This window comes from Salvelinus fontinalis, unplaced genomic scaffold, assembly GCF_029448725.1.
Source record: "Salvelinus fontinalis isolate EN_2023a unplaced genomic scaffold, ASM2944872v1 scaffold_0045, whole genome shotgun sequence".
Taxonomy (NCBI): Eukaryota; Metazoa; Chordata; class Actinopteri; order Salmoniformes; family Salmonidae; genus Salvelinus; species Salvelinus fontinalis.
In genome coordinates this window covers 491,485-504,534 of record NW_026600254.1, presented here as the reverse complement: position 1 = coordinate 504,534, position 13,050 = coordinate 491,485, and the positions used below count along the sequence as shown (strand labels likewise).

At 50.1% G+C, this 13,050-nt stretch overlaps 1 protein-coding gene across 2 annotated transcripts in view; it reads right to left on the bottom strand.

Annotated features, from left to right (window-relative positions):
• Nucleotides 1-13,050, bottom strand: part of si:dkey-33c12.4 (uncharacterized protein LOC560112 homolog) — a 68,723-nt gene that overhangs the window by 39,994 nt on the left and 15,679 nt on the right. For both annotated transcript variants that reach the window (XM_055911087.1, XM_055911088.1), the window contains exons 6-7: nucleotides 8,565-8,606; nucleotides 3,611-3,853 (exon numbers count right to left, since the gene is read on the bottom strand). In XM_055911087.1, coding sequence (XP_055767062.1) covers nucleotides 3,611-3,853; nucleotides 8,565-8,606 — 285 coding nt within the window. The remainder of the gene's footprint in view (nucleotides 1-3,610; nucleotides 3,854-8,564; nucleotides 8,607-13,050) is intronic.

Below are 13,050 nucleotides of genomic sequence, written 5' to 3'. Positions count from 1 at the left end.
ACACTAGAAGCAGCTACTCATATCCAACTCCTGTATGGGGACAGATCCAAGATGGAGGAGCAGTTACACACTAGAAGCAGCTACTCATATCCAACTCCTGTATGGGACAGATCCAAGATGGAGGAGCAGTTACACACTAGAAGCAGCTACTCATATCCAACTCCTGTATGGGACAGATCCAAGATGGAGGAGCAGTTACACACTAGAAGCAGCTACTCATAGATAACTCCTGTATGGGGACAGATCCAAGATGGAGGAGCAGTTACACACTAGAAGGAGCTACTCATATCCAACTCCTGTATGGGACAGATCCAAGATGGAGGAGCAGTTACACACTAGAAGCAGCTACTCATAGATAACTCCTGTATGGGGACAGATCCAAGATGGAGGAGCAGTTACACACTAGAAGCAGCTACTCATAGATAACTCCTGTATGGGACAGATCCAAGATGGAGGAGCAGTTACACACTAGAAGCAGCTACTCATATCCAACTCCTGTATGGGGACAGATCCAAGATGGAGGAGCAGTTACACACTAGAAGCAGCTACTCATATCCAACTCCTGTATGGGACAGATCCAAGATGGAGGAGCAGTTACACACTAGAAGCAGCTACTCATATCCAACTCCTGTATGGGGACAGATCCAAGATGGAGGAGCAGTTACACACTAGAAGCAGCTACTCATATCCAACTCCTGTATGGGGACAGATCCAAGATGGAGGAGCAGCTACACACTAGAAGCAGCTACTCATATCCAACTCCTGTATGGGGACAGATCCAAGATGGAGGAGCAGTTACACACTAGAAGCAGCTACTCATATCCAACTCCTGTATGGGGACAGATCCAAGATGGAGGAGCAGTTACACACTAGAAGCAGCTACTCATATCCAACTCCTGTATGGGGACAGATCCAAGATGGAGGAGCAGCTACACACTAGAAGCAGCTACTCATATCCAACTCCTGTATGGGGACAGATCCAAGATGGAGGAACTAACAGTTATCCACTAAACAGAAGCGAGTAGACAGAAGCTGTTCAAAAAAATTGTCACTAACTTTCAGCGCTAAGGGAAAAATTACTGGATTTCTATTTGATGGAACTATTAGATGCAATTGTCTAAGTGAAATTAGTTATACAGAATTGTAAAGAAATACATTTTACAAATATACAGAATGAGCAGGTTATTTCCTTCCAGTGACATTCTTTACACGAATCAGTAAATAATGTAAATAATTGACATTACAGGGCTGCCAAGTGGCGCAGCAGTCAAAGGCACTGCATCTTAGTGCTGGAGGCCTCACTGCAGACCGTATTACAGCCGGCCGTGATTGGGAGTCCCATTGGGCAACGCTCAATTGGCCCAGCGTTGGCCGGGTTTGGCCATCATTGTAAATTAGAGTTTGTTCTTAAATAAAAGGTTAAATTACTAGTACACATTTGCACATAGAGCGATGACATATCAGAGCGTTACAACATGCGATAATGACATAGCAAAGCTTTAATGACATAGCAGAGCATTAATGACATAGCAGAGCATTAATGACATAGCAGAGCGATACAACATGAGTTAATGACATTGTAGAGCGACAATGACATAGCAGAGCATTAATGACATAGCAGAGCGTTAATGACATAGCAGAGCATTAATGACATAGCAGAGCGTTAATGACATAGCAGAGCGTTAATGACATAGCAGAGCGTTAATGACATAGCAGAGCGTTAATGACATAGCAGAGCGTTAATGACATAGCAGAGCGTTAATGACATAGCAGAGCGTTAATGACATAGCAGAGCGTTAATGACATAGCAGAGCGTTAATGACATAGCAGAGCGATACAACATGCGTTAATGACATAGTAGAGCGATAATGACATAGCAGAGCGTTAATGACATAGCAGAGCGTTAATGACATAGCAGAGCGTTAATGACATAGCAGAGCGTTAATGACATAGCAGAGCGATACAACATGAGTTAATGACATAGTAGAGCGTTAATGACATAGCAGAGCGATAATGACATAGCAGAGCGTTAATGACATAGCAGAGCGTTAATGACATAGCAGAGCGTTAATGACATAGCAGAGCGTTAATGACATAGCAGAGCGTTAATGACATAGCAGAGCGTTAATGACATAGCAGAGCGTTAATGACATAGCAGAGCGTTAATGACATAGCAGAGCGATACAACATGCGTTAATGACATAGTAGAGCGATAATGACATAGCAGAGCGTTAATGACATAGCAGAGCGTTAATGACATAGCAGAGCGTTAATGACATAGCAGAGCATTAATGACATAGCAGAGCGTTAATGACATAGCAGAGCGTTAATGACATAGCAGAGCGTTAATGACATAGCAGAGCGATAATGACATAGCAGAGCGTTAATGACATAGCAGAGCGTTAATGACATAGCAGAGCGTTAATGACATAGCAGAGCGATACAACATGAGTTAATGACATAGTAGAGCGACAATGACATAGCAGAGCATTAATGACATAGCAGAGCGTTAATGACATAGCAGAGCATTAATGACATAGCAGAGCGTTAATGACATAGCAGAGCGTTAATGACATAGCAGAGCGTTAATGACATAGCAGAGCGTTAATGACATAGCAGAGCGTTAATGACATAGCAGAGCGTTAATGACATAGCAGAGCGTTAATGACATAGCAGAGCGATACAACATGCGTTAATGACATAGTAGAGCGATAATGACATAGCAGAGCGTTAATGACATAGCAGAGCGTTAATGACATAGCAGAGCGTTAATGACATAGCAGAGCGTTAATGACATAGCAGAGCGTTAATGACATAGCAGAGCGATACAACATGAGTTAATGACATAGTAGAGCGTTAATGACATAGCAGAGCGTTAATGACATAGCAGAGCGATAATGACATAGCAGAGCGTTAATGACATAGCAGAGCGTTAATGACATAGCAGAGCGTTAATGACATAGCAGAGCGTTAATGACATAGCAGAGCGTTAATGACATAGCAGAGCGATACAACATGCGTTAATGACATAGTAGAGCGATAATGACATAGCAGAGCGTTAATGACATAGCAGAGCGTTAATGACATAGCAGAGCGTTAATGACATAGCAGAGCATTAATGACATAGCAGAGCGTTAATGACATAGCAGAGCGTTAATGACATAGCAGAGCGTTAATGACATAGCAGAGCGATAATGACATAGCAGAGCGTTAATGACATAGCAGAGCGTTAATGACATAGCAGAGCGTTAATGACATAGCAGAGCGTTAATGACATAGCAGAGCGATAATGACATAGCAGAGCGATACAACATGTGTTAATGAGTTTCACCAGTAATACAGTACACTCCTCTTACAGTGATCACATCCGTGGAGGACAATTGAATCACTGTAAACAGTTGATTAGGGCTTGGAACCTCTTAGCCTGGCAATTTGACTGGTAAACTCAAGAAGACACTCCATAAAGCTGTCAGTCGACCCATTATGCCACCATTGACTTGAATGGGGAGGCCGTTGTATAGATTCTAGGACTAGAGCTACCTTCGCTATAAGCAGGGTGCACTGTAGAATGAAAATGACACGTACAGAAGCTAAAGGAACCAAAACAAACCTCTGGCTCCCTGGCTAATCCCTCGTCTCTCACGTCCTCCTGGTCCTCATTACTGCTACCACAGGTCTCCTCCAAAGGAGAATCGTGCGCCTCCTGCTGCCTGCTGCAGGCTGTAGTACCACCAGGTCCCGGACCAAGGCCCTCCTCTGTAAACTCCTTCTCCTCCTCCTGCTGCTCTCTCTCAATGTTTAAATCTCCTCCCTGATTCTCTGAGCGGCTGGACCTCCCTGGCCCTCGGTTCTCCTAGGAGGCATAAAAAAGGCAAATATGTTCAGAGTACAAACGCATATCCAAGACACCAGGGCAACATGCCAAATAGCACCACATTTACTGTATAGTGCACTACTTTTGGCCAGGGCCCTAATAGTGCACTACTTTTGGCCGGGGCCCTATAGTGCACTACTTTTGGCCAGGGCCCTAATAGTGCACTACTTTTGGCCAGGGCCCTAATAGTGCACTACTTTTGGCCAGGGCCCTAATAGTGCACTACTTTTGGCCGGGGCCCTATAGTGCACTACTTTTGGCCGGGGCCCTATAGTGCACTACTTTTGGCCAGGGCCCTATAGTGCACTACTTTTGGCAAAGGCCCTATAGTGCACTACTTTTGGCCAGGGCCCTATAGTGCACTACTTTTGGCCAGGGCCCTATAGTGCACTACTTTTGGCCGGGGCCCTATAGTGCACTACTTTTGGCCAGGGCCCTATAGTGCACTACTTTTGGCCAGGGCCCTATAGTGCACTACTTTTGGCCGGGGCCCTATAGTGCACTATATAAGGAATAGGTTGCCACTTGGAATACATGAACTTACCGGTGCATTCGGAAAGTATTCAGACCCCTTGACTTTTTTCACATGTTGTTACATTACAGCCTTATGGTCACAGCTGATTGGCCGGGCGACCAGCTCTAGGAAGAGTCTTGGTGGTTCCAAACTTCTTCCATTTAAGAATGATGGAGGCCACTGTTTTCTTGGGGACCTTTCAAATGGTGCAGACATTTCTCTGGTACCCTTCCCCAGATCTGTGCCTCAACACAATCCACAACTCCTTCGACCTCACGGCTTGGTTTATGCGCTGATATGTCCTGTCAACAACCTTATATAGACAGGTGTGTGCCTTTCCAAATCATGTCCAATCAATTGAATTTACCACAAGTGGACTCCAATCAAGTTGTAGAAACATCTCAAGGATGATCAATGGAAACAGGATGCACCTGAGCTCAATGTTGAGTCTCATAGCAAAAGGTCTGAATACTGATGTAAATAAGATCAAAACAGTTGAAGTCTGAAGTTTACATACACCTTAGCCAAAAACATTTAAACTCAGTTTTTCCACAATTCCTGACATTTAATCCTAGTAAACATTCCCTGTCTTAGGTCAGGTAGGATCACCACTTTATTTTAAGAATGTGAAATGTCGGAATAATAGTAGAGACAATTATTAATTTCAGCTTTTATTTCTTTCATCACATTCCCAGTGGGTCAGAAGTTTACATATACTCAATTAGTATTTGGTAGCATTGCCTTTAAATTGTTTAATTTGGGTCAAACGTTTCAGGTAGCCTTCCACAAGCTTCCCACAACAAGTTGGGTGAATTTTGGCCCATTCCTCCAGACAGAGCTGGTGTAACTGAGTCAGGTTTGTAGGCCTCCTTGCTCGCACACGCCTTTTCAGTTCTGCCCACAAATTTTCTATAGGATTGAGGTCAGGGCTTTGTGATGGCCACTCCAATACATTGACTTCGTTGTCCTTAAGCCATTTTGCCAAAACTTTGGAAGTATGCTTGGGGTCATTGTCCATTTGGAAGACCCATTTGCGACCAAGCTTTAACTTCCTGACTGATGTCTTGAGATGTTGCTTCAATATAGCCAAGTAATTTTGCTTCCTCATGATGCCATCTATTTTGTGAAGTGCACCAGTCCCTCCTGCAGCAAAGCACCCCCACAACATGATGCTGCCACCCCCGTGCTTCACGGTTGGGATGGTGTTCTTCGGCTTGCAAGCCCCCCCCCCCCTTTTCCTCCAAACATAACGATGGTCATTATGGCCAAACAGTTCTATTTTTGTTTCATCAGACCAGAGGACATTTCTCCAAAAAGTAAAATATTTGTCCCCATGTGCAGTTGCAAACCGAAGTCTGGCTTTTGTATGCCGGGTTTGGAGCAGTGGCTTCTTCCTTGCTGAGCGGCTTTTCAGGTTATTTCGATATAGGACTTGTTTTACTGTGAATATAGATACTTTTGTACCTGTTTCCTCCAGCATCTTCACAAGGTCCTTTGCTGTTGTTCTGGGATTGATTTGCACTTCTCGCGCCAAAGTACGTTCTTCTCTAGGAGACAGAATGCATCTCCTTCCTGAGTGGTATGACGACTGCGTGGTCCCATGGTGTTTATACTTGTGTACTATTGTTTGTACAGATGAACGTGATACCTTCAGGCATTTGGAAATTGCTCCCAAGGATGAACCAGACTTGTCGAGGTCTACAATTTTTTTCTGAGGCTGATTTCTTTTGATTTTCCCATGTTGTCAAGCAAAGAGGCACTGAGTTTGAAGGCAGGCCTTGAAATACATCCACAGGTACACCTCCAATTGACTCAAATTATGTCAATTAGCCTATCAGAAGCTTCTAAAGCTATGACAATTTTCTGGAATTTTCCAAGCTGTTTAAAGGCACAGTCAACTTAGTGGATGTAAACTTCTGACCCACTGGAATTGTGATGCAGTCAATTATAAGTGAAATAATCTGTCTGTAAACAATTTTTGGAAAAATGAATTGTGTCATGCACAAAGTAGATGTCCTAACCGACTTGCCAAAACTATAGTTTGTTAACAAGAAATGTGTGGAGTGGTTGAAAAACGAGTTTTAATGACTCCAACCTAAGTGTATGTAAACTTCCGACTTCAACTGAAAATACGTCTAAAAAGCTGTTTTCGCCTGGTCATTATGGGGTATTGTGATGTCATTATGGGGTACTGTGATGTCATTATGGGGTACTGTGATGTCATTATGGAGTACTGTGATGTCATTATGGAGTACTGTGATGTCATTATGGAGTACTGTGATGTCATTATGGAGTACTGTGATGTCATTATGGAGTACTGTGATGTCATTATGGAGTACTGTGTGTAGATTGATGAGGAAAACATGTTATTTAATCGATTTTAGAAAAAGGTTGTAATGTAAAAATATGTGCAAAAAGTCAATGGATCTGAATACTTTCCCAATGCCCTGTCGATACATTTCCCCAGTGAAAGACTCTCCACTCGCGGGGCGCAGTATAGTGAAAGACTCTCCACTCGCGGGGCGCAGTATAGTGAAAGACTCTCCACTCGCGGGGCGCAGTATAGTGAAAGACTCTCCACTCGCGGGGCGCAGTATAGTGAAAGACTCTCCACTCGCGGGGCGCAGTATAGTGAAAGACTCTCCACTCGCGGGGCGCAGTATAGTGAAAGACTCTCCACTCGCGGGGCGCAGTATAGTGAAAGACTCTCCACTCGCGGGGCGCAGTATAGTGAAAGACTCTCCACTCGCGGGGCGCAGTATAGTGAAAGACTCTCCACTCGCGGGGCGCAGTATAGTGAAAGACTCTCCACTCGCGGGGCGCAGTATAGTGAAAGACTCTCCACTCGCGGGGCGCAGTATAGTGAAAGACTCTCCACTCGCGGGGCGCAGTATAGTGAAAGACTCTCCACTCGCGGGGCGCAGTATAGTGAAAGACTCTCCACTCGCGGGGCGCAGTATAGTGAAAGACTCTCCACTCGCGGGGCGCAGTATAGTGAAAGACTCTCCACTCGCGGGGCGCAGTATAGTGAAAGACTCTCCACTCGCGGGGCGCAGTATAGTGAAAGACTCTCCACTCGCGGGGCGCAGTATAGTGAAAGACTCTCCACTCGCGGGGCGCAGTATAGTGAAAGACTCTCCACTCGCGGGGCGCAGTATAGTGAAAGACTCTCCACTCGCGGGGCGCAGTATAGTGAAAGACTCTCCACTCGCGGGGCGCAGTATAGTGAAAGACTCTCCACTCGCGGGGCGCAGTATAGTGAAAGACTCTCCACTCGCGGGGCGCAGTATAGTGAAAGACTCTCCACTCGCGGGGCGCAGTATAGTGAAAGACTCTCCACTCGCGGGGCGCAGTATAGTGAAAGACTCTCCACTCGCGGGGCGCAGTATAGTGAAAGACTCTCCACTCGCGGGGCGCAGTATAGTGAAAGACTCTCCACTCTCGGGGCGCAGTATAGTGAAAGACTCTCCACTCGCGGGGTGCAGTATAGTGAAAGACTCTCCACTCGCGGGGTGCAGTATAGTGAAAGACTCTCCACTCGCGGGGTGCAGTATAGTGAAAGACTCTCCACTCGCGGGGTGCAGTATAGTGAAAGACTCTCCACTCGCGGGGTGCAGTATAGTGAAAGACTCTCCACTCGCGGGGTGCAGTATAGTGAAAGACTCTCCACTCGCGGGGTGCAGTATAGTGAAAGACTCTCCACTCGCGGGGTGCAGTATAGTGAAAGACTCTCCACTCGCGGGGTGCAGTATAGTGAAAGACTCTCCACTCGCGGGGTGCAGTATAGTGAAAGACTCTCCACTCGCGGGGTGCAGTATAGTGAAAGACTCTCCACTCGCGGGGTGCAGTATAGTGAAAGACTCTCCACTCGCGGGGTGCAGTATAGTGAAAGACTCTCCACTCGCGGGGTGCAGTATAGTGAAAGACTCTCCACTCGCGGGGTGCAGTATAGTGAAAGACTCTCCACTCGCGGGGTGCAGTATAGTGAAAGACTCTCCACTCGCGGGGTGCAGTATAGTGAAAGACTCTCCACTAGCGGGGTGCAGTATAGTGAAAGACTCTCCACTAGTGGGGTAAAATATAGTGAAAGACTCTCCACTCGTGGGGTGCAGTATAGTGAAAGACTCTCCACTCGTGGGGTGCAGTATAGTGAAAGTGGAACAGAAACATACTTACAGCCTCTTTATCTTTCCCTGCACGTTTCCTCTCCTTCTGTCGCTGTGGGGGGGGTGAGAAGAGAGAGAAATACCTGCATGAGAATAACAGGTGGTTCCTCTGGAGGGTTGAAGACCACTTGCATCCCACGACAGGCGGGACAGACACGACAGGCAGGGACACTTGCATCCCACGACAGGCAGGGACAGACAGACAGGCAGGGACACTTGCATCCCACGACAGGCGGGACAGACACTACAGGCAGGGACACTTGCATCCCACGACAGGCGGGACAGACAGACACTACAGGCAGGGGACACTTGCATCCCTCGACAGGCGGGACAGACAGACACGACAGGCAGGGACACTTGCATCCCACGACAGGCGGGACAGACAGACACAACAGGCAGGGGACACTTGCATCCCTCGACAGGCGGGACAGACAGACACGACAGGCAGGGACACTTGCATCCCACGACAGGCGGGACAGACAGACACAACAGGCAGGGACACTTGCATCCCACGACAGGCAGGACAGACAGACACGACAGGCAGGGACACTTGCATCCCACGACAGGCAGGACAGACAGACACGACAGGCAGGGACACTTGCATCCCACGACAGGCGGGACAGACACGACAGGCAGGAACACTTGCATCCCACGACAGGCGGGACAGACAGACACTACAGGCAGGGACACTTGCATCCCACGACAGGCGGGACAGACACTACAGGCAGGGACACTTGCATCCCACGACAGGCGGGACAGACACGACAGGCAGGGACACTTGCATCCCACGACAGGCGGGACAGACAGACACTACAGGCAGGGACACTTGCATCCCACGACAGGCGGGACTGACAGACACTACAGGCAGGGACACTTGCATCCCACGACAGGCGGGACAGACAGACACTACAGGCAGGGACACTTGCATCCCACGACAGGCGGGACAGACAGACACGACAGGCAGGGACACTTGCATCCCACGACAGGCGGGACAGACACTACAGGCAGGGACACTTGCATCCCACGACAGGCGGGACAGACAGACACAACAGGCAGGGACACTTGCATCCCACGACAGGCGGGACAGACACTACAGGCAGGGACACTTGCATCCCACGACAGGCGGGACAGACAGACAGGCAGGGACAGACAGACAGGCAGGGACAGACAGACAGGCAGGGACACTTGCATCCCACGACAGGCGGGACAGACACTACAGGCAGGGACACTTGCATCCCACGACAGGCGGGACAGACAGACACTACAGGCAGGGGACACTTGCATCCCACGACAGGCGGGACAGACAGACACGACAGGCAGGGGACACTTGCATCCCACGACAGGCGGGACAGACAGACACGACAGGCAGGGACACTTGCACGACAGGCGGGACAGACAGACACGACAGGCAGGGACACTTGCATCCCACGACAGGCGGGACAGACACGACAGGCAGGGACACTTGCATCCCACGACAGGCGGGACAGACAGACACGACAGGCAGGGACACTTGCATCCCACGACAGGCGGGACAGACACGACAGGCAGGGACACTTGCATCCCACGACAGGCGGGACAGACAGACACAACAGGCAGCGACACTTGCACGACAGGCGGGACAGACAGACACGACAGGCAGGGACACTTGCATCCCACGACAGGCGGGACAGACACGACAGGCAGGGACACTTGCATCCCACGACAGGCGGGACAGACACGACAGGCAGGGACACTTGCATCCCACGACAGGCGGGACAGACAGACACGACAGGCAGGGACACTTGCATCCCACGACAGGCGGGACAGACAGACACTACAGGCAGGGACACTTGCATCCCACGACAGGCGGGACAGACAGACACGACAGGCAGGGACACTTGCATCCCACGACAGGCGGGACAGACAGACACAACAGGCAGCGACACTTGCATCCCACGACAGGCGGGACAGACAGACACGACAGGCAGGGACACTTGCATCCCACGACAGGCGGGACAGACAGACACAACAGGCAGCGACACTTGCATCCCACGACAGGCGGGACAGACAGACACTACAGGCAGGGACACTTGCCTCCCACGACAGGCGGGACAGACAGACACTACAGGCAGGGACACTTGCATCCCACGACAGGCGGGACAGACAGACACTACAGGCAGGGACACTTGCATCCCACGACAGGTGGGACAGACAGACACGACAGGCAGGGACACTTGCATCCCACGACAGGCGGGACAGATACTACAGGCAGGGACAGACAGACACACACGACAGGCGGGACAGACAGACACTACAGGCAGGGACACTTGCCTCCCACGACAGGCGGGACAGACAGACACTACAGGCAGGGACACTTGCATCCCACGACAGGCGGGACAGACAGACACTACAGGCAGGGACACTTGCATCCCACGACAGGTGGGACAGACAGACACGACAGGCAGGGACACTTGCATCCCACGACAGGCGGGACAGACACTACAGGCAGGGACAGACAGACACGACAGGCGGGACAGACAGACACGACAGGCAGGGGACACTTGCCTCCCACGACAGGCGGGACAGACAGACACGACAGGCAGGGGACACTTGCCTCCCACGACAGGCGGGACAGACAGACACGACAGGCAGGGGACACTTGCCTCCCACGACAGGCGGGACAGACAGACACGACAGGCAGGGGACACTTGCCTCCCACGACAGGCGGGACAGACAGACACGACAGGCAGGGGACACTTGCCTCCCACGACAGGCGGGACAGACAGACACGACAGGCAGGGGACACTTGCCTCCCACGACAGGCGGGACAGACAGACACGACAGGCAGGGGACACTTGCCTCCCACGACAGGCGGGACAGACAGACACGACAGGCAGGGGACACTTGCCTCCCACGACAGGCGGGACAGACAGACACGACAGGCAGGGGACACTTGCCTCCCACGACAGGCGGGACAGACAGACACGACAGGCAGGGACACTTGCCTCCCACGACAGGCGGGACAGACAGACACGACAGGCAGGGGACACTTGCCTCCCACGACAGGCGGGACAGACAGACACGACAGGCAGGGGACACTTGCCTCCCACGACAGGCGGGACAGACAGACACGACAGGCAGGGGACACTTGCCTCCCACGACAGGCAGGGACAGACAGACACGACAGGCAGGGACAGACAGACACGACAGGCGGGACAGACAGACACGACAGGCAGGGACACTTGCCTCCCACGACAGGCGGGACAGACAGACACGACAGGCAGGGGACACTTGCCTCCCACTACAGGCGGGACAGACAGACACTACAGGCGGGACAGACAGACACTACAGGCGGGACAGACAGACACTACAGGCGGGACAGACAGACACTACAGGCAGGGACACTTGCATCCCAGGAGAGTTTCAGTGTTATCTAAAGGCTCAGCAGTAAATGTCCCCAAGTTGATTTACAGTGGAATGTCTGACTAGTCTCTTATCTCTTCCACTCCCCTGCAGAGTTCTGTCTCACAGTCGCACCTCTCTCAGACAGTTTCTTCATAAGAGACTAGAAAATAACTGTGGAACAAGATGAAACCTTATAATACATAGACGTATAGTTAATCTGTAGTCTAGGACCCTGCAATTTATAACCCCTCCCCTTCTATTAATACAACATATGCTTAATCAATTATTATAATACATCAAACTATCATGACCCCAAGGTGTACCCGACAGGATCAAAGAGAGTAACTTTCATTACTAAATATCAGTTTAATTTGCTGTGAAATCTTTACATAGTGGCACAGCCAAGCCAACAAGGCGACACAGCACCCCTCTTATTTGGGGAGAACCCTGGTATAGTGACCAGATCTGGAGAGAACCCTGGTATAGTGACCAGATCTGGGGGAGAACCCTGGCATAGTGACCAGATCTGGAGAGAACCCTGGTATAGTGACCAGATCTGGGGAGAACCCTGGCATAGTGACCAGATCTGGGGGAGAACCCTGGCATAGTGACCAGATCTGGAGAGAACCGTGGCATAGTGACCAGATCTGGGGGAGAACCCTGGCATAGTGACCAGATCTGGAGAGAACCCTGGCATAGTGACCAGATCTGGAGAGAACCCTGGCATAGTGACCAGATCTGGGGGAGAACCCTGGCATAGTGACCAGATCTGGAGAGAACCGTGGCATAGTGACCAGATCTGGAGAGAACCCTGGCATAGTGACCAGATCTGGAGAGAACCCTGGTATAGTGACCAGATCTGGGGAGAACCCTGGTATAGTGACCAGATCTGGAGAGAACCCTGGTATAGTGACCAGATCTGAGGGAGAACCCTGGCATAGTGACCAGATCTTGAGAGAACCCTGACATAGTGACCAGATCTGGAGAGAGCCCTGGTATAGTGACCAGATCTGGAGAGAACCGTGGCATAGTGACCAGATCTGGAGAGAACCCTGGCATAGTGACCAGATCTGGGGGAGAACCCTGGCATAGTGACCAGATCTGGAGAGAAC